This window comes from Culex pipiens, chromosome 2 (assembly GCF_016801865.2).
Source record: "Culex pipiens pallens isolate TS chromosome 2, TS_CPP_V2, whole genome shotgun sequence".
In the NCBI taxonomy this organism is placed as follows: Eukaryota; Metazoa; Arthropoda; class Insecta; order Diptera; family Culicidae; genus Culex; species Culex pipiens.
Window position 1 is genome coordinate 150,043,551 of NC_068938.1, and position 27,855 is coordinate 150,071,405.

At 35.8% G+C, this 27,855-nt stretch overlaps 1 protein-coding gene across 2 annotated transcripts in view; it reads right to left on the reverse strand.

The window, feature by feature from the left end:
• LOC120421450 (LIM domain-binding protein 1-A) overlaps positions 1 to 27,855 on the reverse strand; it is a 36,166-nt gene continuing 8,311 nt past the window's right edge. The window contains exons 2-10 of one of the 2 annotated variants that reach the window (XM_039584660.2): positions 25,136 to 26,304; positions 8,053 to 8,791; positions 7,899 to 7,989; positions 7,731 to 7,833; positions 7,489 to 7,661; positions 7,187 to 7,399; positions 6,939 to 7,062; positions 6,749 to 6,879; positions 1 to 3,539 (exon numbers count right to left, since the gene is read on the reverse strand). In XM_039584660.2, coding sequence (XP_039440594.1) covers positions 3,213 to 3,539; positions 6,749 to 6,879; positions 6,939 to 7,062; positions 7,187 to 7,399; positions 7,489 to 7,661; positions 7,731 to 7,833; positions 7,899 to 7,989; positions 8,053 to 8,791; positions 25,136 to 25,142 — 1,908 coding nt within the window. In that variant the 5' untranslated portion in view covers positions 25,143 to 26,304 and the 3' untranslated portion in view covers positions 1 to 3,212. Of the gene's footprint in view, positions 3,540 to 6,745; positions 6,880 to 6,938; positions 7,063 to 7,186; positions 7,400 to 7,488; positions 7,662 to 7,730; positions 7,834 to 7,898; positions 7,990 to 8,052; positions 8,792 to 25,135; positions 26,305 to 27,855 lie in introns of both variants that reach the window. The other variant, XM_039584659.2, reaches the window with a different exon arrangement.

A 27,855-nucleotide genomic window follows, 5' to 3' on the forward strand; every position in this document is an offset into this window, starting at 1 on the left:
TTTTTTTTCCTCTTTTTTCTCTTTATTCTGCTTCTGTTTCATTCCTAAGATTTCTCTACCGATGTTGTGTGCCGCGTGTTCTTTCGGTGCTGAATGAAGTTTTGTTTCTGTTTACGTTTCTGTGTTCCGAATCCTTCCCCTTACTTTATGTTCATCTTAGTCATTCCCACCTACTTTTTGAATGTGTGTTTGCACATGTTTTCTTTTCTCTGTTTGCTCTCCCGATAGGTTATCAAATTTTACTGGTTTGATGTTGCATTTTTTCTCTTCTATTATAGGGTTGGTTTTTCCACTTTTTGTTTTTATTCAATATACATACGGTTTTTTATTAGATTAGGTTTTTTGTTTGTGTTCTCTGATTCTTCCGCGGATGTGTTGTCCTCTTTTTTGTCTTGATTTTTTCTGGCTTTTTTAAAAAGAGATTCTTGATTAAAATAATTTACTTTTTCCTTTGCCTTTTGTTTGCATTTGTTTTCAAAAACGTAATTATTTATATTTACTTTTACCTTTTTTTGTTTCTTTCTTTCTTTAGAGAATATTTTAATTTTCCTATTTTTAATACATTAAAATACTAGATTTTTAAGATACACTAGTACTTTCATTCGGTTTTGTGTACTCAGCTTGTGTGTGTGTTTTTTTTTTTACTTCTTTTATTCTGCGAATTATTCACATTCTTTCCGATATTCCTGTGTTGTATGTTTGTAATTCCAGAGAGAGGATAATTTTGCTATGGATTTTTACGTGATTTGTGTGTGTGATTTACTTTACAGAATTCCATATCGCATTTTTACGTGTTACTTCATTTGTTTTCTGTGTTGATTAGATTAGAGCAGTACAATGAGTTGTTGTAGGTGTGTTTATTACAAATGGTTTTTTTTCTTTCTTTTCTTTAAATTCTGCAGGTGGATGATTCACAATCGTCATCTCACGTCATGAGTGAGAAAATGTCTTAGTTTGGTTGAATCCAATTAAAACAATGAGCTATTTGAGGGGTTGCAGTTTCCGAGGTTGTTAATCGATAATACTATCGTTGCTATATTCATCGCCTGGCGATAACAATAGAGGATATAGCAGCGATAACGTAAATATTACGGCCACCTTCATAGACGGTACAAATCATGGAAAAAAGCTTCTAAAATTCACTAATTTAAAACACAATTAATTTTTCAAAGTAATAATAGTAACTTTTTTCTAATTTCTAACAATTTTAATAATTTTTAAAAATTACAGTTCAAATGTCAAACCAAAGCAGATTTTGGAAGAATTTAACTTTCACGTTGGTTGTACGACCCAAATTTAAGAATAAAATGATTCAAGTGTTTATCGATGGTAAATTATGTATAAATCTTAGCATATTACAGCTGTTTAAAAAAATATACTGAGATTTGAACAAAATCACTAGAGTGCAACACACGTCAAACGAAAACAAATTTTGAAAAGAACATTCTTTTGCGGTAATTCTCGAATGACGAAACAGCCTACTTTTCATCACCAACAATAATAGTACTGAACAGCATTTTTCAGCATTTGGGTGCCGAAAGGTTCGACCTTCAGCACTTGTATCAAAAGTAAAACTTTACGATACTTTTAAGGAGTTTGCAGCAAATGACATTCAAGCGGAATTGCAAACAAGCTGTATTCAACTACATAGTTACTTGCAAAACTTGATTTTTGCAGCACTCGTTGTATTGATCCAACTCGGTAAACTCGTGCTGAAAAAATCCTCTTTTCACAACTTGATGCATTAATTACAATTTAAATACTCAAATTTTCATGCTTTTTTTTAGTTTGGGTGTTAATAGAAACCAAATTTTGCTTAAATTCCAAGAAATTAAAGCATTTATAGTTGACAACTCGAAAGATGGGTGACAAAATCTTTGGTTTTATTTATAAAAATATGATCTCACTTGGAAAAAAATCTATAAAAAATTCCAAATGGTCGAATTTTTCAAACTTATAAAATTACGAATGAACAATTATATTTCGATGTTTTTTCTACATTTTTTATGGGGAGTTAGAGCGGTTCGTCGCTGCTGCATTTAATCACAAATTGCATGCAACATCTACGAGTGAACCACCCATATTCTCTGTATAAAATTTGAAGATAATTCGTGGCCAAAAAAATACAATCAATTGAGTATGAGATATATTGTTGCACATGTTTCTTGACGAAAATGACGATAATATTTTGGTAATCGCTAAGATTAAACTCGTTTCCGGATAAAATTATCAACCTTGAACATTTCTCAACTTTCCTCGGGGAACCGCCAGCTCCAAGTATTTTTTTTTTTTAGCATGTACCAATTTAATAAATAATCGAAAATAAAAACTAAAATATTTTTCTTTTTCGTTTTTAAGGAAAACTCTACCCCACTTTAAACTCTCACTCGACATTCATGTTCCACGAGAAGGAAGGAAACTAAAAAACGTATAGTTTAGTATTTATCCCACATTTACACCGCCCGAGACGAGAGACTATCTCAATTTACATCTACATGTGCCTTAACGAATGGTTTATCATCAAACTCTCTCGCTCTCTCACGTTCTCCACAATCACACAATGCTCTTAAAAACTACCCTTTTCTCTCAATTGTTTTTTAATTATTTCTGTGTTTGCTTCATTCGCTTTTCTTTTCTTTTTTTATAAGAACATTTCCGTTTTTTGCTTTTTCATTCTTGGAAAAACACGATATCTATATTGCAAAATTTTCGCTCGAAAAACGGGTCCTACCATTTTTCTATTCAGCTGTGCTTCTGTTTCCGAGTTAATTCCGTTTCTCTTTCAGTGATCATTGTCAGTTTCATGTTGGTTTGTTTGTTCTTTTCAAAGTGTCCAAATGTTTAGTGCCAAATTCTAGACTCCAAATATTTTTAATATCCGCCCGATCCACATTTAAACACTAGGAAATCTTGTCCGCGCCGCAGACGACTCGGGGGATTCGGGGGTGAAGATCACAAGCCAACCACAGGCGACGTCGATGAATCCGGATGCCGGACCCCGCGTCCGGAATTGGCCTCCTCTCCCCTGTTCTCCCTCCCCATCATCCGACGGCTCCTGGTTTGCGTCTAATTCTTGGTATGTGTCTTGGTTGCTTTCGCTTCTCTGCTTCCGCTTCTGTTAGGGTGATTCCGAGGGACGAATTTGCTCCAGCAGGCGCATCCATCATGGCCATCTACTGGTTCTCCTCCTTCACCCTATAATATTACAACTGTCACTGGGACACCGACGGGCTCTTCTTGTCCGAGTCCTGGCTGGCCGGTCCGCTGTTGTTGGGCCCTCCCGGTCCTCCGCCGCCGCCCCGGTCCACCTGCCATGAGTTGGGCCCACCGGGACCACCGGGACCACCCGGACCTCCCGGGCCGCCCGTCATCGGGCCCGAATCGTTGTGGCCACCGAACGCGTTGTGGCCGCCCACGCCGTCGTGATCGAGGGAGTTGGCCGCATCGTACTGGGTGTTCTCCAGCCGCGTGATCAACCGTTCGTCCTCGTCGCCAAATTCGCCACCCATCAGGGACGGTTCACCCACCACCATCACGTCCTTCGAAGAGCGAAAATCGCGGGAAAAGGGAAAAGAGGAAAATTGATTAATTACAGTTTGGGATTCATCAGTTATTGAAAAGTAACTTTGTTGAAAACATTATTTCTTAATAAATGCTAAGTCACCGAATGCTGCTCCCTAACTGGAATGAACGAAAAATAACGAGGCGACCAATAAATAATATTTTCCTAATGAAATATAACAATAATTAATCAAATTTGTTTGCAATGCTTACTTTTCATATTTCTTTAATTGTGATAATAAAAAAAAAAATAAAAAAAGATTTTTAATTTCTTGAACATGATTTTTGCATCCATTAACCCTTTTCGGTCTTTTCGGTTTGTTTTGGTTTTTTGACGTTTGTCTGCTTTTTAACTGGGCTACGGCCCAGTTATCAAGCGCCCAGTTAAATAACGCCCAGTTACTGAACAACTACTGTATTCGACTTAATTTTATCAAACTCAACGAATCATCTCTGCGGTAAACTTTGTAGCAGTGGGACTGGCAACTTGAACGTTGATAATTTTTCTATGGGTTTTATGACATTGTTGGGATTCCATTTGCTTTAGATTTTTTTTAGTGGACATTATCCGGAATAGATATTTTATGGAATACTAATTCATGATTTTTTCCAAACATATCTTACAATGAATTGAAGAATAAAAGTCTCGGGTGAGTTTTCAAAAAGCCGTAAGACCTCCGACACTAAAATTCGTTTTTCTCCAAGTTATAAAAAAAAATTCATTTATTTTTAGTTTAGGGCACTTGAAAAACGTGTAGCATTTCAGAAATTGGCTTTTCGTAAGTAGGTCGAACACCGATACAAAAGGGCTTTATTTACCATTGGCTCTTACGTCTTTTTGAAAACTAATCCGAGAAGTAATCCTACAAAAAAGTCTAATAGGAAATAACCATATTCCCAACTTCAAAGCATCCAACAAAGTGTCCAGGTGAGTTCGGTACTCCCCATAATAAATTTGATTTAAATAATTTTCTAAACTAGAATTTCGCACTTTTTGAAGATTTTTTAATTTGTATTTATTTAATTTTAATAATCTAGCAACGGATTACGAATAGTTTATTTAAAACTTTATTTTGACTTAAATAAAACATGCATGTAGTACATACTCGAAAAGCAAAAAGCACTTTAAATGATTTTGTACGGTTGATATTTATATTATTCTTGGTTAAGGGGTCATCCATAAATGACGTATCCCTGTTTAAACTAATAAATCACAAAAAACTAGTAATTAAAGTATCGTAAAAAATAATATTGTAAGCGAACACCTGGAGCGTTTTTACGAAAAGCCTGTTTAACTTTCTTGTCTGCCACAATATGTTATTGAACGGTTGTCAAAACGTATGTCTAACTCACTTCTGAATCTTAAAGGCAGAATGTTATTAAATGGTTCTAACAACGTTTATCTAACCCGGTTCAGAATATTATAGTTAAGAGTTCTCATGACATGTTCAAAAAACGTTCTCTATGCAAGTATGACTTGCACTTGCAAAAATAACTAAAAACACACACTTTTCTAACGGATGAAGAGATGTTCAACAACAGAAAAACGTGCGCTTTTTCCAGCGTTCAAGAGTTCTCGGGGACGTTCGGAAAATATAGTAAATGAGTTCAACAACAAGTTCGGAAATCTCTTGGCGAACAAAGTGTGCTACTTGGGTTTATGAATCCCAGCAATCTTAGAACAAGAAAGCACAAAGGCATCGATTTTTGAAAAATTAACTTTTTGCAATTCCGTCGTGAAACTACTTACTTTTCCTGTCATTCTTGAACGACGAAATGGCCTACTTTTCTGTACCAAAAATAACAGAATCGAATAGCAACACTTTTCAAAATAAATGCTGAAAAGTTCTACTTTTCAGCACTCAAATGGGTGCTGAAAAGTTGAACTTTTCAGCACTTGTTTCGAAAAGTAACACTTTTAAAAAAAAAATTGATTTAAACGATTTATTGACAAAATACATGAAAATTTGACATAAAATTTCACTCAGTGTGTGTTTTTTGGAATTGCAAAAAATGATGTATGGAACTCGTTGCAAAACTTGATTTTTTCAGCACTCAGCACACTCGGTGAACCTCGTTGGATAAATGTACGACTCGTGCTGAAAAAATCCTCTTTTTGCAACTTGTTGCATAAACTACTATTTCTCAATGATCTTTAACCAAAGCATGAAATTCATGTGTAATTTATTTTCTTTTCATTCCAAAATATTTCATAATTTTAATAATTAACCCAAACAATTAAAAGTACTGAAAACATATGAGTGCTTTCCTTAATTAAAAGTACTGAAAACATATGAGTGCTTTCCTTAATTAAATTATTTTTAAATCGCAAAAATGTGAACCATTTTTAAAAGATTTACCCGGAAAACACCATTAACCTGAAAACAGAGCACTTTATCAAACAAGGTGTAAAGTAACTTCCGATAAAAAAAATATTTTTTCGCCTTTAAATTTAAAGTTAGATAAATTTTCTATTTCTTGCGAAAAAAAACACATCTTTTTTCAAAAAAAAATATTACTCAAGTACCAGATTTTGCACCATCCTATAACCTCTGCAATTAAAGTCGCTTTTTTGGTCCCATAATAAATATTTAAAAATCTTGAAAATTAGAAAAAAAAACATTTTTTGAGATCAACTTTCAATGCTTAGAAGATAAATAATCACTATTTTTTCCCATGTACCTTGAAAAAAAAAACAAAAACTAGAGCACGCAATGTGAACAATAACAAACAAGTTTTATTTGGCAGACCGTTCTGCACAGTATCACGAATTTGGTTGTAGAAATCTTGAGTTACAGGTAATTAAAAATGTTTACACTAGTCGTCGTGTGTCAAACCGCTTCTGACGAAATTTTCTTTGGCCAGTTGTCACACTTGCAGCAATTTTCAGGGTGTGCCAAGATAGCACGAACAGACCGAAACTTCTTTCATATGAAGAGTGGCAACAATGCACGGAGTTCCGGTTTGTGTTGAATATCTAAGGATTGATATCAAATTTTGGGGATCTGCGGAGGTCAAACGAAGGCGTTATTAACTCAATTTGGCTCAAAATTTACGTGAGATAGCACGATGACGGCGATATGCAGTTTAGATTTAATAGATTGGTTAAAAAAATAAACAACGTTTTCGTACAACAAAATCTTTTCAATAACAAAGGGGGAAACAAACTGGAACGTCAACTCACTACCTGAGACGCCAGCGAGAAGTTGGGTCCGGGCGATCGCTTCTTGCTCGGCACTGGCGGACCGGCATTGCCCGCTCCCGCCCCCGAACTCGAACCCTTGCGTTTCCTCCGCTTGTTGGCGGGCCGTTGCGCATCTGGAAGGACGAAGGCACGTCTTATTACTGATTCATGTTTGAGGTGGAGGGTCACTTACCAGGTGGTGCCACCATCCGTTGCCACTTTTGGAACAGTGTCGTCTTGAGGCAGTCCCGCGGACTCAGGGCGTACGCTTTATGTCTGGACATCAACTCTTGCATCGGTTCTAATATCACACATAGCTGTGAGGATTGAAAAAAGAGCGAAAAAGAAAGGGAAATTTGGATTAACAAAAACAGAGAAATAAAAACTTTAAATGCTGGCTGCCACTGCTCTCATAAATGTCGATAAAACATCACCACTCACGCGCAGATAGTTTAGTGTCGAGTTTGTGATTCCCTGTCTGGTGATATTCTTCGTCAGCTGCTCCAGCATGGATGGATCCGGTTGTTGGGTGTGCATCGCGACCACCGAGCGCGGTATCAGCTCCCGGTGCGCCCGCACCGCAAAGTGCCACGACTTTATCCGCATCAGGTCGTCGAACGTAAACTCCAGGATGAGGCGGCCCTCGGTGATCACCTTGGGGAATGGGAAGAGGAAACGGTTAGTATGTTGTGTGTATATCACAAGCAGATTTTCAAAAATAAGATAGATGCAACTTTCCCTACCTTTGTGTACATGGGCTTCCCGTGCAACGTCTCCATCGTGCACTGGTCACAGTCTAGCGTAATGGATGTATTGTGAAACGACTCCTTCGAGTGTCTCAGGTTGAAGTACAGCTCCGTTACGCCGCCTTCAAAAATACTCCGAAAGTACCGAGGAATTAGTGTGCGTCCTATAGCTGAAAGGCGTTAGAAGAACAAAGTTAGAACAGTGTTAACATTTGTAGAGACCTCAAAGATCGTCTTACTATATCTTTTTGGTCCATCTTCCAAACAAAATGTTAGTGTTAGCGTTGCATCATCTTCGAAGAACTCATTCGCGAACGAATCCCACCAACAGTTATCACTTTCCTGAAAGATTCAAATTAGAATTTTTAGAACTGATCACTTCTTCTTCCATAGTTGGTCGAACTTACTTCAGTTCTTTGCTGTAATCGCTTATTTAATTCATATATTCTATAGTCAGGTTGTCCGAAGTACGCATGCCTTCTGGGAACGTTCAATTGACTGAAAAGAAGCAAGGAATTTGTTAGTTCCATGGTCAAACCGTACAAATCAACCGCTCACTACCTCTGATCCATCCGATCGACCGGCTGCGGACCGCTCATCATGTGTCCTTGATTCATCGGTCCGCCCATGTTGGGTCCATTGGGCCCGTGTCCGAACGGCGATCCCGGTGGCATCCCAAACTGGGGCCCACCGAAACTTCCCGGACCTCCGGGGGACGTAAAGTGGGGCCCACTGCCAAACGCCGACCCGGAACTACCCGGCCGACCAAACTGCGGACCATTCGCGGACGGGGAACCAAACGGACCACCAGCGACAGGACCTCCCCCGCCGGGCCCGTTGTACGGTCCCCCAGGGCCAGCACCTGCGTTCGGCGGAGGAAAGCCCGAACCTACGTTCTGTGGTGGTCCCGGTCCCGGCGTACTCGATCCGGACGGCGCCGGCGAGGCCGTATACTGCGGGGTGTTGGAACCGGTACCGGGCGGGACATTCTGGTAGTTGTTGGCGCCGGATCCGCCCGCAGGCGAACCCTGCCCAGCGGGAGGAAACACCGGTCCACCGAAGTTGTTGCCACCGCCCGGGCCGCCAAAGTTGTTAACTCCGCCGCCCTGACCGGGGCCTCCACCACCTCCGGGTCCACCGCCGCCGGGGCCACCAGGGCCCACAGGTCCTCCGGGTCCACCGGGCTGCTGCGATGGATCGGCGGGGCCCGAAGGTGTTCCTTTCCAGTTATTCGTAGTGTCCTCCAGTGTAGATGGCAAGCTCAAGGGCGGTCCAGCATTCACTCCACGACGACTTAAACCTGAAAGCAATGAGAGAAGAAAAAGTTTGTAATGATATGTATATCAATTGCTAAGACACGACGACAAATCCTTATTTTACCCTTCTAGGCCTGATGGGTCATATATGACCCAAAAGGCAAAATTTAGAAAACTAGCTTTTAATTTTCGTATGGTACTCAAAATCATTATCCCAACATTAACAATTTTTTTTTGAAAATTCAGGACTTAAAGGGTTAAAGAGTAAAATAAACAAAAAAAATATTATGAAAATAAATAATCTAATAATTATAAATCAAGTTAAAGATGATTTTTTTTAAACTAATTGCTTTTGATTACAGAAGAAAAAATCTTTTGAATTCACAAACCCAAATTAGGCCGATGCAAATATTTGTCCCTAAGCTATAGTAACACAGAAATCGGTCGAAAAATTTCAATCACGGTTTTCTCAGGTCTCGGGTTTTTTTTTTTAAAGTACATATAAAAATATGAAAGACAATAGCTTATAGGACCTTTTTAAAAAAAACAGGGTTGCACTTTTTTTTAACTTGGGACAATAATGCGTAGAACAGCAGAGATACGTAGATAGGCGCCCCCACCAGAGGCGCTGTCAATATTGTTTACGTATGGTTTTTGAAAAGGTCGTATGAAATAAATACATAATTATTTTCTCAACTTATGTTTTCTGTTAGTTTCTACCTCGGTTTTTACTTTTTTCATATATATGCGAGTTAGTTACAAGCATTACGTTTTTTCACATTTGACATTTATTAGATCAATAAAACAAAGTTCTACTTGGCCATTCAAGAAAAACAACACAACACACTGAACTGAACTAAAAACTGAATAGCTTCAGTTTCCTTGAAACAAAATAAAATTTGTTTGATATTTCCTGTCCGTTGTATTAAAATGAATTACGCTTTCAGAATACTAACTAAATTTCTGTCGAAAATGCTTTAAACTAGCTGTAACTGAACACCAAAGTGCTGATATGCCAACAGTAGGTTCTCGATGGAATTATATGCTGTTCCCCTAGTTCAAATTTGAGATTAAACATAAATCTTTCTAAAGAAAAAAAAACTGAAAAAAGTTTTTATTTATGTAATTTATGTCCGATGCGCATACGACCTTTTCAAATGCCACGCGCTAAAAACTTGGTTCGATCTTGGTTCGATTTTGACTTCACTCGCTTTATATGTGGATGACAGTCGTGTCGTAACCGTGGTCTCAGCTTCCTGACTAAAGATATGTCCGATTCAAAATATTCTGTCGGTAAAAATTGCGTTTTTCATACTAATGGAGACGTCTGGTGCTCAATATTAAAAAAAAAATAACATACTATCTCCGATCGTTTATGTGAATCAAAGGTAAAAGAAATGTAAAACATTTTGAAACACGACGCCGTCGTGCTAACTTGTCGTACGTCACTTTTTGACGTTCCGAGAACAACGGTTTTCAATGTTTGACCTTGAATAAACAAAAGCTAGAGCACGCAATGTAAACAATAACAAACACGTTTTGTTTGATTGACCATTGCATTGTCCTGAAATTTGGTTAAATTTGATAGCTGAAGTCCCGAGTTACAACTGAAAATGTTTAGGGGAGAGTGGGGAGACTTGATCCCCATTTTTTTGTATCGCACATAACTCTGTCAGTTTCTCACAAAACTTTGAACTTTTTGCATGAATTGAAAGCTTAAACATTTAACTATGTTTGGCTGATAAGGGTATTTCATCAGATAAACTCTTCGAATCATGCCAAGCGTTTTAAAAAAATATTTTAAACCGGCATTTTCTAAATGTTGGGGGTAATTTGATCCCCCTTTCAACATTTTTATGAAATCTTAAGCAAAATATCATCATCCAAACTGTTAATTTTCTATAAGTTACAGCAATTTCACATTAAACCTGTACGTTTGTGTTCAAAATATAACAAGTTTAGCATGTAAAATATTTAAAAACTAAAAATTTTCTTTTTTAGTCCAAAATTGAGCATGTTTACAAAAGCTGGAAATTTTTGTTTACAAAACTTTTGAAAAAAGGTTCTAACTGCAGTAAGTTATGTACAACTATACTAAAGGAAACTATGTAAGAAAACCCAGCCCAATTATTTAATCTTGAGACTGATTCCAGTGACTGTAAAAATGCAGGGATCAAGTCTCCCTAAACGCACTTTTTTAAACAATTGATTGTAAAAATAGTATGACGATAAATTTAACGTCAAATGCGTAAAGGTTTTGGAGTTGATATGTTTATCAAACAATTCATGTATAAAAAATATTTTTTTGAATAATTTTTGCGTGTTTTCTATACTTATCAAAACAAAGAAAAAAGATCTCTTGGAAGTTTTTTGCAGCACTTTTTAGAAAAATGTGTGTAACTCAATCTAAACATTTTTTAATTTTTTTCTTTGTTTTCTACAATGAGTTTTAGTCAATTTCGCAAAACTTTTTAAAACAATGCTAATTGTTTTAACCACATGCTGACGAGATACAGGCTTGGGATCAAGTGTCCCCGGGGATCAAGTCTACCCACTCTCCCCTACGGTAATCGAGCTCGTTCCTGTGTCAAACGCGTTCTGACCTGAAATCACTTTGGCCAATAGAGTTATCTACGTGCGCATGTATTGCGTGTACGTACACGAAAAAAGTGAGGTTAAAATTTGTACTCGCCAGCAAAAACAAATGGCGTGCTAGTGTGCGTGAGATCGGGCTTAGATAGCTCTATTGTTGCACTTACATCAATTTTCAGGCTGTGTCAAGACAGCTCGACAAGATTGAAACTACTTTCATATGCAAAGGACAAAAAATGCACGGAGTTTTTTTTTGTTTTTATTGATTATCTCGGGATTGAAATCGAATATTGGAAAGATCATAAGGCGAGACATGATGAAATGCTCTAATTGGCGATCTTAATTCAATTTTGCCCAAAATGCACGTGCGACAAGTTAGCAGCATCAGTTTACAGAACGATGCAAAATGAAGACTCGATTGAAAATATTTTTTTCTTGATACCCAGCTATGGGAGAGAATCATGGCAACGTCCATCAAACAAAAACAAACTAATGTCAAACACCCTTCAAAGCTTCGTTTCGCCAAGAAAAATGTCTATGCAAGCCATGAGAAAGTAAAATTATTGACAACCGGAAGAGATTTTTAAAGCAAACAGAATCCAAGGGACCGTCGAGAAAGAGATCCTTCAAGCAAGGAAAAATATCGAGGAATGAAGATAATTGAAGTATGTAGATTGAAGGGACTGAAGAATACATCGATAGATGGAGAATTATTGATATCGAGAAGATCGACAGCCAGAGAGTCGACTGTAGAGGATTGATTCAACTTTTGTCAGCAGTTATCTAAATAAAAGCGAAATCTGAACACTTAAAATTGATCGATTTTGAAATAAAGTGCATTACGCAATAGAGGAAACTTTTATGGAGAATGGGTCATTCTGGGGAATAAGTTTTTGGGCCATGAACTGAGAATGGACCATTATGAGGAGTGAGTGAGATTCTGGGAATTGGAAAAGAACCGATATCTCATCAAGTAAAGTATGATTTTCAATGTTATTTTTTTTGGAAAACTAATATCAACATTAATGTTTTTATCCCTTTTGAAATTAAGGCTGTGAAAATAGCTCATAATAGTGATAACCAACCAAAAACCTTCAATTGAAAATAAAACTAATTTCACTAATTTTAATTCATAGTACCGTAAAACGGGGTGACTTTGATAGCCGGGGTGACTTTGATAGGTTTGCAATTTTTCCGCAAAATGAAGAGTACAATTAAAATACGTAAGGAATGGTTCAGAAACATACTGACCGTGGTAGAGAAGTGTTCAAAGTACCTCATGAAGAACTTTTCACAAATTTTTGAAAAGTTTATAAAGTTAGTTAACTATAGCTAAAAAAATGTGGATGAAAGTCATTATTTTAAACTTCTCAAAGTGTCATGATTTTCTCAATGAACATTATTTTTAATCGGAAAACGGTATGCATTTTCGGATTCTTTGGACAATTTTTCACTAGGAGAAGGTTAAATAAGTTTGTAAATAATAAATAATATGTGTTTTTGAAACACAATTAAAAAAAATCTCCAAATTTATAGGCAAATTCAGTTGAACAAATTTCATGTAAAATGTGAAAACTTGTGATTTTTGCTTCGAATTCAGTTTAAAATGCAATATAAATCGATAATTTTATAAACAAAACTATTTTTAACAAATTTCAGGCAAAATTCCGACTTTTTAACAATTTTACCTAAAATTTATATGTATTTTGTTAAAAGCTTATAAACTTAGTTAACTTAATATAAACATTGATTTTTTTCTTACAAACTATATCAGCTACTTTAGTGATGGTACATTTAACGTACAAATAAAGTTTGAACATCTTAAATATGATTTTAACAAGAAAAACTATGACTATCAAAGTCACCCCGGAATTAAAACCAAGAATTTTTAACGTAACTATTTTTCTAAACACTATTGAAAAAACTTTTTTTCCAAAATAGTGCATGGACTTTGTGTGGCCTACCCCAGTACATGTTTTAAAAATAATAATCTTGAGAAAAACCTTACCTGTTGGAAAATATTCTAAAAACAAATTGAAATCCTATCAAAGTCACCCCGGTTTACGGTATTAAAATAAAAGTAATCACATAACTTTTAAAAGGGTCTATTGTTGTTCAAACTTCCCAAAAATTAAAATCTTAGAGATTTCATTTCACTGCTGTTTAAGCCGTGTATTTGCTCATTATTTTGATTATTATTTTTTTGCAGATATGGGTTGGAATAGATTCAAAATGTCAAAATATTGTGTAGTGACAAGGCTAAAACAGCTGTCCCAATCCGCCCCATGTGTCCCAATTTGCCCCAGATGACGGTACTCTAAGCAATGTGGAATGAAGTTTCAATGACACTTTTTTTAACTTCATGATTTGTTTTAAAAATTAACTTGAATGATGATAACAACTTTGAATATAAATATTTAATGGTCTTATCAAAATTGTTCCCAAGTGACAACTGACGTTTAAAATTTTAAAACGACTACGAATGTTGCTATCGATTCTAAATCCAACGTTAAAGCAAATCTACATCAAAATTCCAGTCCAAAAAACGGCTTGCAGCATAGAGAAAAAAGCAAAAATTATGCACACCTCTCGACACATCATAAATTGCATAAAAGCGAATCCAACCCAAATAAATGCAGCGGTGAAATGCCACAAGTTAAGTGCAATTCATCATCCACCCACCGAGCAACGACGTCGACGGACGGTGGGTTTAAAGCACCACGCCGCCGTTTTCTCTTCAAGTGCGGAAAAGTTTTCTGCGTGTGCGATAATATCGGACCGAACTTTTGTTAGGGGCACATTGACAAAACAAAAAAAAGTAAAGAATTGTTTGCTCGAAAATTAAATTCAAATTAAAGACATTTTTTGCAAAAAAAAAAAGTTTGTAGCAGCTTTAAGCCACAACGAAAAGTTCCGCTCGAAACGTCGTGTGAGCACGTCACGAAAAGGCAGTGACGGTGGGAAGGAAAACTTTTCGATGAATGAAGCCGGGGCCACTTCTGAAATTCTCGTTATTTGTTTACATTCGGATCATGCGCTCTTTCAATGCCGAATCTGCCTCCGACGACGAGGTGGAACAACACCCCACAGGGGCAAAGGTATACTTGTCATTTATTGTCTCTCCTCTTAGTTGACTTTCTTTCCAAAGAGAGGGGGGTCGGAGTTGGGATGTAGGGGGGTAACCCCTCAAAAAACAACAACCACCCATCGGCGGGTTCTCCCATGAGCATGATGGGGATGTTAAAGCCCAAGCCACCCACTGCTGACTGGGTGGGAGAGGTTGCTACTTCGATAAGTAGGTGAAACTTTGAAAAGTTACAGGACACGTTATACACAGTTGGGATTGAATTTTATTAGTGAAGGTCTGGAATCGTTTTCGTTCTGTTTATATTTAGATGAATCTTTGAATTAGAAGCTGTAGTATAACGTCTACGAGGTTTGACGGAAATACATGCTTTGCCCTATTCGTATATTATAAATAAGTTTATCGAGTCATAGTTTACTGAACTTCAAATCCTACCACTTTTGAGACATTAACCTGAAATATACAATTATTTCAGGTTATTTTGTTTAATATTTATTATATGAGCCAAACATCCTTAAAGTATGAATATAAATTTCTATTTCAATTCAATTTTCTCTACTGTACCAAGTTCAATCAAATCTGATAGTTAGAAGATAGTCTCTTCGCCCAAAAACAATTTTTCATAAAAATCATACAAAACGTCTTCTTTTAATCGTTAATAACTCGTCAGGGTTAACTCGGATCGTTTTGCGGTATTCGACAACGATGTTTGTCATAAAATTGTACATTAGAATTTCACACTTGACGATGACTCGACACTTTGAACGCCACTTTTTGGTGAAATTTAGAAAGTTATGCTTTTCCCCATACATTTTTGCGTTTTTTTCCATGCAAATATCAACGATCAAAAACGACCCTAAACCTTAACCTTAACGATTTGGCTCAAAATTGGCACAGTATCTTATTTTTACCTAAAAAATCGAGCCAGGAAGTATCTCTTAAGATTTCCCAACATTTTCAATGTTTCGTGTTACCCTATTGAACACTTAATAATATTTTGTCTGCATAGATATAAACAAAATATTACATATTTGTATTTGTATTTTATTTTTCAAAAATATACCGAAGGTACAACCTTTTTTGTATACATTGACTTAAATGAAAAAGACCTTATGTTTAATGATTAAAACTAAAAACTTACAACCAACAAATATCAGATAAATAAGTGCACAATTGTGGGATACACAATAACATCGAACAGGCAATTTGGAGGTCGTGTTTTTTCTGCTCTCGATTAAATAGTCTTGAAATTCAGTTTTTTGATAAAAAATAACTACTTGCACAGTTATAGGAAAATGTCCAAATAAAGATCCTAAAAATAGCAGGGTCAACAGCAAAGATGCATTTGGCATGTTATTGACAAATTATCAAAAATGTATTCCGAGTTAGTGAGTGTTCTGAATATGTGGGATGACTGTTTACTCTTCGGTTGCAAATTCTATTTTACTTTAAAACATGTTTTGATATTATTTTTGTTAATTTTTTTATTATTTAAAAAAACACGATGATTGAAAAAAACATACCTCCTAAATTGAAACTTTTTTGAAATTCATATCTCCTATTTTGAAACTTTTGTGAAATCAAGATTTTAAAATCAAGCTTAGCATTTGTAAAGATCTAAACAAATATTTTTCCTTATTTCTTATTTCATTTTCACGCGGAACGTGAAAAATGTTGAAATAACTCTGAAAATCTCTACTTTTTATGTTTCATTAAATATTATTCTTCAATAAACTAAAAAAATCCTCACTAAATTTTAACTTAACACAAAAAAAATCTCCCTATTTTCAAAAAAGTTTCCCTCTGGTTAATGGATGAGCTCTATTTATATTTGGAAACAAAATGTAAGCGTGCGTATTCTCATTTATTGAACTGCTTTTTTACTATTATGAAGCAAAAAAGCTTTCTCTGATTTGCTTCGGTTTTATCAGTTTACATTTCATTGAATTTCATATCAAAGCAAGATTCAACAATCTTGTCCAGCCAAAATGAGTAAAATAGTTTTAATTTTTCGTCCATTCAAAATATGTTTTAAGGTTTTAGTCTCCTTTTTCAAAAACTTAATTGAAAATCAATAGGCAAAAATAATAGAATTGGTAACGAAATCGAAATTTTTATTCAAAATAAGAACAGAAAACAGAAAAGGTGCTATTTTTAACTTTCACGAGAATCATCCACCCAAAAAATCAAGTATGGTTAAAATTAAACAGGACTCAGAAAAAAATCTGAAATGTTTTTAAAGGTGATTTCAGAGAAAAACAATAGTCTTCATTATGAATAAAACAAAGTTGAATTCTTTAAATTTCTTCTAAAATTTAAAAAAAAGAGTAGTAAGTTTTTTTACTACAGCGAATACAAATATTAACAAATTAAATTAGTTTCTTAAATACTAAAAAATCTGAACAATTCTTCAAATGGTTCATATTAATCTTTTCAATTGAAAACTAATAAAATTTACTTAAATAGTCTTTATTGTTGAAATATTTATTATGATGCTATTTGAAAAAAATGATTTGAGAAAATTCATAAATAAATTTGAAGAATTTTATACCGTCCGCGAAATCGTCAAAATTCACTAACCCTATATATTAGCAATTGAACAAGGTTATTCAATCGCTTAATTCTACAGTATTTCTGAAGATTATTTTTATTCCTATTTGAGTTTGATACAATATTTTGAGAAAATCGTTACAGTTTCGCACAAACATAAAATTTCACGGGATTTCGCGGAAAAAGACAAATTTTGCGGATTTCACGCTGTCCGTGAAATTTCACTAAACCTAGTCATAAGATGTCTTTTTTAGTCCCCTAAACTGCCCCTGATCGCATAACTGTCCCATATGCATTTTCATCGATTTCGAGTTTTTGATGCAGTTTGGTTCAAAATCGTGTGCTCTTTCAAAAGATTATTATGTTCTAGATATCAGGAGGAAATCCAGTTTTTTCGCGAAAATTTAACACGTAGCCTTATGTGTGGGACAAACTTCAAATGCGTTTTTCTCAGCTTGCTGTTTTTGCATATGGGACATTTATGCGAACATGGGCACTAAAGCAAATTAAAAAAAAATATCAAATAAAAATTACGTATTTTGGAATCCAACTTTAAGTCATATTAAATAATCAGAAATTACAACTTTGCCTAAGACACCAAATCGGTCAAAACATTATTTCTCAAGATATATCATTTACATACCTTTTGTATGGAGACTTGTATGTAAAAACCAACGATGCAAAATGACTGCATGAACAAAAATCAAGAATCAAAATAAGATACAAAGTACCGATTCTTAGTAAGGCTACACCAAAATGCCACTTTTTAAAATTTTCAATGAGATTTTTTAAATGAAAGATTTTATATCTAGGGGAATGTGGAGCAAGTGTAGTAAGCTAAGGAAATGCTCGTTATAACCCATTAAAAACGTTACGTACTTTTATGAATTTATTTTCCAATAAACTATGTTGTTACAGCAATTCGTTACAGCAATACTTTATAAAAGGTGCAAGTCATTGATAGGAACACTACTGATCTAAGAAAAATAGCATTTTGATAAAATGAGCCTTAAACGAACACTAAGCCTTATTTGGTACTTTCAAAAAAAAAATAAGAAAACTAAGGTTTTGACAAAAATTTCATTCAATCTTATAACCCGTGGCGTTTACGTCGTTTTGGCGGTTATGTGGTAGTAGAATCAGCTAATTGCATTGCTAGCAACAATTTCTCATACTGGAAATAATCAAAAGTGTCAAAATTACGGCCGTAAGAGCGATTGTTCCTCTTGCCCCACCTTCCCCTATTATGATTCAATTATTGCAATGTGTTTTAAATGCGTTTTCTTACCTCAAACGCCAAAAATATTGACCAGCCATTGAATGGGAGAGGATTTTTTTTTATAAAACTGCTCCTTTCGTTGTTCCGTCACCCTTTGCAATTTCTGGCAAAAACACAAATTTAAACCAATTCGTTCAGTTCAAGGAGCAGAAGATTCGTTTTTCAATTTGTGATAATGTGTAGAAGAGCAAAAGTTAAAAAAAAATCAAACTGCCATAAACTGTAGAGCAGTTCTCTCAGATTTCGGTAATTCGATTTTTTTTTTTGTATTTTTTAATCCGACTGAAACTTTTTTGGTACCTTCGGTATGCCCAAAGAAGCCATTTTGCATCATTAGTTTGTCCATATAATTTTCCATACAAATTTGGCAGCTGTCCATACATAAATGATCGATTTGGTGCCTTCGGCTAAGTTGTAGGTATGGTAAAAAAATGATACACGGTAAAAAAAATTGGTGATTTTTTATTTAACTTTTTGTCAAAACTTGATTTGCAAAAAAAAAATATTTTTTTTTGTTTTTTTTTTTATGTTTTAGAGTACATCAAATGCCAACCAGAAATTTCCAGGTTGTGCAAAAAATCTTTGGCCAAGTTATGAATTTTTTAACCAAAAAAAATCGAAATATGTAAAATTAAAATTGCAATCAACCAATTTTTTTACCGTGTATCATTTTTTTTCAATGTGGTCCGTATCCATACCTACAACTTTGCCGAAGACTCCAAATCGATTTAAAAAATACAGCCAAAACGCAGAAAAAAACTTTGGATTTTTTTGAAAAGAAGAATCGGTCAAATAAAAGTCGACTTGTCAAGTCGTAGAGAATTACTTATATAACTTATAATAATATACAGTCATCCCACATATTCAGAACACCCACAAAGTCGGAACACTTTTGTGATAATTTGTCACTAGCATGCCAAATGCCTCTTTTCTGTCGATCCTACTATTTTTAGGACCTTTATTTGGACATTCTCTTGCTATTTCACAAGTAAAAGTACAGTCATCCCACATATTCGGAACACCCACAAATTCGGAACAATTTTGTGATAATTTGTCAATAGCATGCCAAATGCATTTTTTCTGTCGCCCCTGCTATTTTTAGGACCTTTATTTGGACATTCTTTTGCTATTTCACTAGTAAAAGTAGTTCATTTTGGACAAAAAACTGCATTTCGAGACTATTTTATTCAGAGCAGCAAAACACTGCCTCCAAATTGCCCGTTCCATAATTGTGGGATGTTATTGTGCCTCCCACAATTGTGGAACACCTGGATTATACTGATATTTTCACAAAAAAAGTTATCAGACCATTGATAAAACATAACTAAGCTTGAATTTTGATGATTTCAGTATGTGAAGTCATTATGCTGTAAAAAAAATTGTGCTCCTGGAGAGAAAAAAAGTTTGTTTACATCCGTAAGAAAAAAGTGTTCTCAATTTGTGGATTTCAAGGGTCAAAGTTTTTCTTCAAAAACTTGATATAAAAGTTAAAATTTTCAGTTGATCGATACAGCATTCGAAAGATAGCAAGAAAAGCTTTCAAATGAAGGTAAAAGCGAATCGTTAAGTTCAATTATCGATTTGCTATGATTTTTTGAACTTTGGCCGATCTGGAAACCGTTCCGAATATGAGGGATGACTGTAAACTGAAGACTGTTCTAATTTTGTAGAAAAGTTTTGAATTCCTCTCATGGAACCGTCTTTCGCGCTACTTTAGACCCTTTGTGAACATCCTTGTCGGTACATACTAACTGCAATCGATTCGCAGCATAAAGCTCGGCACTACAACGATCGAATGAGATAGTCCTCTTTTTGGCAAGCATTGCTCCTCTCTCGCGCGCCTTTCTCACTCATTCTCCTTTGTGTGTGTGTTTTTATGTTTCGCTGTGTATGTGTGTGCGAACCTGTGGCGAGAAGGACTTCTGTTCGTTATTATCAATTTTTTCATTCTGTTTCGTTCTGTTTCCCTCGCTACCATCGCACCAGTCATCAGTCATCGTCATCACAGCACGCACACTGACACTGACACTGACGATTGACTACTGACTGGCTGGCAGGCTGGCTTCACCCTCAGTCGTCGTCGAGAGGAAAACAAAAAACCGGTTCTTGCACAGCCACCACCGCCAGAACCAAAGCCAAAAGAGTACATCGCAATGCTTCTGACACAAACACAAAGAGTACATAAGTTAGCTGCTGAAGGTACATTATGTACAACATCATCATTATATCCCCCCCGAGGGGGCAGGCAGCAAAAAGGAAGAGGAAGAACCCGTGTTGTCTCCTCCGGAATCATAGAGGAGGCCCGGTCTGTGGCCAACTGGCAAGTGAACAAAAGTCACCACCAAGAGGGTACTACTTCCATGCCTCAAGAGAGGAGGTGGCTCTTTTCAGGTGAACAGGTGAATTCTAGACGAACAACTGATCGGGACGTACTGAGAAATTAATAAATAAAAAAAATGTCAATACAGATTTCCAGCACTTAATATAACATGCTTCTCCATAACGAAATATTGATGGAGACGCATTATATGTCAACATGAAATTCTAGAGTAAATTGCCTTGGCGTTCTCGATTGCGAGATTCCTACTCGAAACTAAGTGTCCGAAGGCTTGAGTGTTGAGGCAATCGCAAACCTCTTTTACACCTTAGCCTCCATCCACCCCGGAATTCGAACTGACGACCTTTGGATTGTGAGTCCAACTGCCAAACAGCGACTCCATCGAGACAGGAATGGAGAATGGGACGATGAGTCTTACATCTGGATTGAGCTAACGACCTAACCCCCTCTAGAATAGACCGGGACCAACATTTACTTCCCCGTCCGACGGAAGGCGTGATCAGGCAAATCTCGTCTCGAAAAATGCCACCGGGACCGTCTGGGATCGAACCCAAGCCGACTGGGTGAATGGTAACCACGTTTACCACGTGTCTCATATAAATGCGTTCTTAATTTTGAACAACTTTTTGCTCTCTGGATTCGATTGCTTGGTAAAGGAATGTAATGTTTTGACACAAGCTGGACCTTATCTAGACACCTTAGTTAGATGATCTGTTAACATTTACACGTTTACATTAATTAAGTAATAAACTGTCAATTGCCAAAAACTGCCGGCTTGGATTGTGTGGTTACCTCATGATCAGTGAAAGATTGAATTTATTTTTAATGAATGAATTTTTGAATGAATTGTTTTATTTTTTTCCCTTTCACATTGTAAGTTTTTCTTGTCCCTCACAATCATGTAATAAAAATTATACTAAGATCTTTTATAATTGTTAATTAAAACAAAGCTGTCAAATCGCAACATGGAGTTAAACAATCTGTGCAGTTGCTGTGAAGCTTACCAAAGCATTTCAAAAAGTTTAATTCCATGTTGCACGCACACACTCTCACTTCTAATTTCTCGATAAAGAAATGTAAGCATTGAGTGTATCCCGTTTCACACCTTATGTCAATGTCCATCGGAGTAAGCGGGATACACTCAATGTTTACATTTCTTTACAGGATCCAATTAAAAAAAAAATCTAGATTTACTGCCTTCTTATTTTTACCTAAAAATTGGTAAATATTAGTCAAAAGCACGGTCAAATCACACAACGATTAAAGGAACTAATTAAATTATTAACTATCAATATTTAAACGGGCACCTGTAAACAACTGTTACTAGCCTAGCCTAACAAATAACTAGAAAGTTTCAAATTCGACAAAACAAAACCAATTTGGTCAACAGGCGAAATGTGTCCCAAACAGTTCATCCACAATTGCCGCAAAAGCAATTTCAGTTGTTACCGAAACGCTTTCTATGTGGACTATGGAGTGTAATTGAAATTTAACCACTCCTAAACTAAGCTCCAAACTTATAGCAAACCCTAATACAACATGTGGATATCCGAAGCAAATTGGTACACAACATTTGTGTTTTGTGTTTTATTTTTACTTTTTCAGCGTTTATCACAATAACAATACCAAAATATTTACATTTATTTACAAAATAAATACATTTTAATTTTTTTTGTCGGTTGATTTTGTAGACATTGGACGATCTTAAATCTGTTTCAAATATGAGGAATGTCTGTACTTTGAGCGTTTTTATTTTTTATTTTTTTACGTACTTGAACGCGTAATTAAACAAAACATTGAAAAAAATACAAGAAACCTAAAAAATCATTGAACTTTTTATTTCATATACAGTCCAGACTCGATTATCCGAAGCCTCGATTATCCGAAGTTTTGATTATCCAAAGTTCGATTATCCGAAGGTTTGTATGGAACTTCAAATAATCGAATCACGAACAAATTTTTTTTTCGCTTTTTTTTCTTTTAAACGTCAAATTGGAGTTCTGCTATCCCATTTTAGTCGAATTTGTATTGTATTGTAATTGATTGCTTATTAAATAATAAAATGCTTGGATTAAAACAAAGTAAATCACTTTAGCGTAGTTTAGGGGCCATACTTTAGCTCGACAACCAAAAATAAGACAGCGAAAAAAAATTTTTTTTTGTTATTCGATTATCCGAAGTGAAATTTTTCCGAGGCCTTCGGATAATCGAGTCTGGGCTGTAAATTTAAAGAGTACTAATATCGATATCTTCTGGATAAAATAAAATCCTACCAAATTTTGTGATACATGATTTGGTTTAAGACCACGTTTAACTGGGCTGCATCTTAACAACGTGTTCGAACCGAGCTCTCAGCCCAATTACCGAACAAGTAATTTGATTTACCATTTTGATTCACATAAAAAAAAAACAATAAATCCCATAGTCTGAAATTCTCAACCCTCAAGCCTAGCATGCGACCAATCGCTGGATGATGATTAAAAACCTTTCCAACGAGCCCGATTTCTGATGAAAAGGGGGCAAGGAACCCATCGTTGGATGAGTTATCCAAAACGTTAAAGGTTTGAAAATTAAATTTAGTATCTGTAACTGCTTGACTACCTTTGATGAAAAAAACTGCATTAATGTGAGGAAGGCGCCAAATAGGTGGTGGATAAATTAACGTTTTTTAAAAGAGTTTTGGTTCCTCAATTCCAGTTTGCGGGATACTTTAACGCATTTTTTTATTCACAACGCAGCAAAAAAGTAGTAGCTGCGTGTAAAAGGCCTGGGTTTAACATAAATTTTGTATTATTTTATGAAATTCTCTGTAATATTACACCCTGAAATATGTAGCCCACCAGTATGGGAAACCTATATGACCGAAATGTCAAGCTCATATATGCGTTTATCCTTTCAATTCTTCATCGGTCTGATGGCCAGGCGGGCTAAGGCTCCAGTCCGTACTGCTGGTGCTGGATTTGATTCCCGTTGGTTGCACTTTTTTTTTTGTTTACAAAAATTGTACATGCAGTGTGTAATATTAAGCTCCTTTTTTGACGAATGTGATGTCAGTGATGTGCATGCTTTTGCATGCGATTTTACCATCGGATTTATTGCTGTGAATAAAACTGGATTTTGATTGCTTCAAAAAAAATGTGTTGTTTGTAACTTTCAAAAGCTAAATCTGGATTTTTTTTCTGTTTCAATAAATTTTGAAATCAAAGTTACTCCAATTGTGAATCTTTTTAGGCCCAATATTTATAGGTAAAATGATTTGTTAAAATGTGTCAATTACTGTTATTATGAAATAATCTAGTTATATCAAAAGTATAGCACAGAATCGTCCAGTTGACGGTTTTTTCATTTAAAAAAATTAAACAGGTAAAAATTGCGTAGATTATGATAAAATTTTCATTGTGCCATTTAAATCATCTTTAGCCCTTTCAGAATTAAATTTAAAAAAAATGATAAAAATGGGTAAATGGATGAGGGACCATACGAAAATTACAGGCTACATTTGGTGATTTTGATTTGTGGGTCATATAACACCCATCAGGCGTCCAATTCAACGTTCCGGGAAATATTATACTAGGATATTTCGCTCTATTTTTTCCGCCATTTCTTAGAAAATAAGAAATTTCATAAAATTCAAAGAAATTCCGGAAATTTAAAAATTGTAATTGTAATTTGTTGCTTTATTGGATACGATAACTTATAGCGTGCACTTTTCGTCAAGTCATGAAAGGAACTGTAGGAATTTACAATAGAACCAACATCAATATAACAAATTTTCCAAAACAAAATTGATTAAACAGTTTAAAACTAATTTAGAAATGATCTTCTCGTTGCACATTCAATCAAATATTTTACATAAAATTTGTCCCACCAAACAAATTAAAATGTTTTGAAATATTGAATAAAATAGTAGAATGCTCAATTTCATGTACTTCTCATTCTTTCATTGGAATAATTAATGTATTCTCCCAATTTTTATTTCTTCGGGTTCTTTTTCTGATAAGAAATGCTTCGTGTTGTTGTGTTTATTTAAAACAACAGCATCTGAACATGCAAATGCAAACTTCAAAAACATTGCTCGATTCACCATAAAGTGGATGCTGCTCTTTTCCTCACATTTATATAATAATTTCATCCAAAATAAATAGCATTTGAATGTTCTGTAAATTCAACCCTTTTATTGTTAGCGAAATTTAACTTCGCTACTCAAATTTTTGGTAGGGTTGCGATATCTTTAGGAAAGGAATCATTGAATCTCGACTACCCATCATTTCCATCACTATAAAACCAGGGAGTTGGAGCCAGAGTCAGTGGAGTCGGATACTTTCAAGGACCCGGAGTCAGAGTTGCAGAATCTTAAGAGGCCGGAGTCTAAGTCGGTTATTTTTTTTAACAATTCAAATTCTACCCAAAAATACTCAACTACGCAGCCCTGATGAAAACACTAGGTGCTCATAACTTTTGGTAGGGTTGTCAGACCTTGGAAAATGTTTTATCTTTATTTTTCAATATTTAACTATTAAATCAATTACAAAACCAACACTTACCTATCATATTCTAAACGGGAAAACGCTGAGGCGAAATCTCTCTCTCTCTCCCCTTTTTTCGGGGATTGGTAGCGGGAGGTGGGTGGTGGCGGGTCGGTCGGTTGGACAACAAGCCGCCGACGACGACGACACACGTTTCGCTTCGCGGTGTCTTCCAAGCTTTCCCTACGCCTCTTTCTTTTTCCTTCTCTTCTGCTTATTCCCTCTTTATTATTAGTGGTACAGTTACAGAGTCTCTTTCGCTCTATCTGGTCTTTTCTTTATTTTTTGGGGGGGAATTTTTCCTGCTACGCGTGTACGTACGTACGTATTGCGTATGCCGACGACCCTCGAAAACGTGGGTTCGCGCGCGTGTTTTTCGCTTGCCTGACGCGTGGGATTGTGGGTGGTGAAGGAGGGTGGTTCGTATCTACGACTAGGCGACTCCTCCGGGATGATGATGATGGCGAGGATGACGGCTTTCGAGGAGACGACGAGCTGACGCGGACGAACCACAATGAACACGGCTTGAGCAGTACCGGTAACAGTAGCGATCGTTGGTTGAGGTTGTGGTGGAACACTCCAGTCTCACCAAATTCCGGTTCATCTTAATACACTAATTAACTGTACAGGCCCGAAAATAATAATAAAAAAACAACACCACAAATTCACTCACTGACTCAAAACTAGGTAGAGGGAAAAACAAGCTGGAAACAACACACAATGATCTCGTTTTCGTTTTCTTCTTTCCCTCTACGATCACGTTTTGGCTTAACTAACTGCTCTTCGCTGCTTCTTTGCTTCTTGTGTATTTTCATCCCAAAAAAACCTCCCGTCGCACACTTACACGCAGCACAAATACAGAAAGACCCACCAAACCTCAGGAAAGGTGCTTCTTTTCTTGTTTGCTGTCAAAAAATTTGCTCACACACAGTTTTCTTACAACTGCCGCACAAACCGAAGGTTGTCTGTTTCTTCTTCATTGATGGCCATCAGCAGCAGCACTCGTTCTGATTCCGCACGAGGAAAATTATATTATTGCACTTTGACTTCTTCGTTTTCTTCGCGTTGACTGCTTCTGGCTTTTCCTCTTATCTTCTTTTATTAATTCAAGGAAATTATTGATTCCTGCTAGTTATGCTGTTGCTGAAGCTGTGTTGATGCTGCTGTTGTTGATGTTGCTGCTGAATCTGTTAAAGCAGATAGAGAGAGAGAGAGTTTTCATTATTAACTTCCTTCAATTTTCGCGGACATGATTTGCTTCCTCCATTCCATTCCTCATCCATTGCTAAAGATTGCGCGGAATTTGAGCGCTCATTCACTCGATCTCTTAATCTCGAAAGAATGCCTGCTAACTCCCAGCATTTGAAATCCGTTTCGTTTATTCCCCGATCTTGGATGACGATATCCATATGACCATCGAGGAAGAGAAGAACGATGTTAAATAATGACTCGATTGAAAATATTATTTTTATTATTATTATATTATTTTTATACCCATCTATGGACCACAATCACGACAACGTCCAACAAACGAATGTCAGACTATCTACAAAGCACCTTTTCGCAAAAAAAATGTCTTAACATGAGAAAATATTGACAACCGAAAAGTGTTTTTTGAGCAATTGAAATTCAAGTAATCATCGAGCAAGGACTTCATCGAGCTGGAAAGAATATCGAGAAAAAAAGAGCATTTAAGATTGCAGTTTTAAAAGACTGAAGAAAGAAACTGAATCCTAAGAAGAAGCAACATTGAGAGAGAGAAGATTGAACATTATAGCTTCGACTGTATTAGGGGAGCGTTATTTTATTACGTAATTAAAGGGTGACGAGCGGGAATTTCAGGGGAAAATTTCCCGGGAAATCGACAATTTTTCGACCTCTCGAATCCCGGGAAATTTGGTCGAGACTCCCGGGAAATTTTATACCGTAAAACGGGATGACTATGATAGCCGGGGTGACTTTGATAGGTTTGCGATTTTTCCGCAAAATAAAGAGTACAATTAAAACACGTACGGAATGGTTTAGAACCATATTGACCGTGGTAGAGAAGTGCTCAAAGTACCTCAAAAGAACTTTTCATAAAATTTTGAAAAGTTTAAAAAGATAGTTAACTATAGTTGGGGAAATGTTGATGAAAGTCATTATTTTAAACATCTCGAAGTGTCATGATTTTCTCAATGAACATGATTTTGAATCGGAAAACGGAATGCATTTTCGTATTCTTTGGACAATTTTCCACTAGGAGAAGGTTAAATAAGTTTGTAAATAAAAAAATGTGATTTTGAAACACAAATAAAAAAACGTAAATTAATCCACCAGTCCGAAGGTGGTTGGTGCCTTCCTCGCATTCATAAAGTGAATACAATCCATAGCCTCAAAAAAGTGTATAAATAACAGTTATTTCTATCAAAATATCTGAGATCCGGCCTCAAAAAAGTGTTTTAAAAACACTAAAGTACTTGTAACTTTTGATAGGGTTGTCAGATCTTCAATCTTTTGGGCTTGTTGGAAAGGTCTTTTGTTTACATATCCAACGATGGGTCGCATGATAGATCCGGACAGCTTTTTTATCAAAATATTTGAGATGCGGCTCCAACAAAGTGTATAAATAACACTTGATTGCTCATAACTTTTGATTGTCAGATCTTCAAACTTTTGAATGCGTTAAATACCTACGTCTTTCAAATACCTTTCTAAAAATTTATAGCAAGACGGGTTTTCTTACAAAAACCACCCTT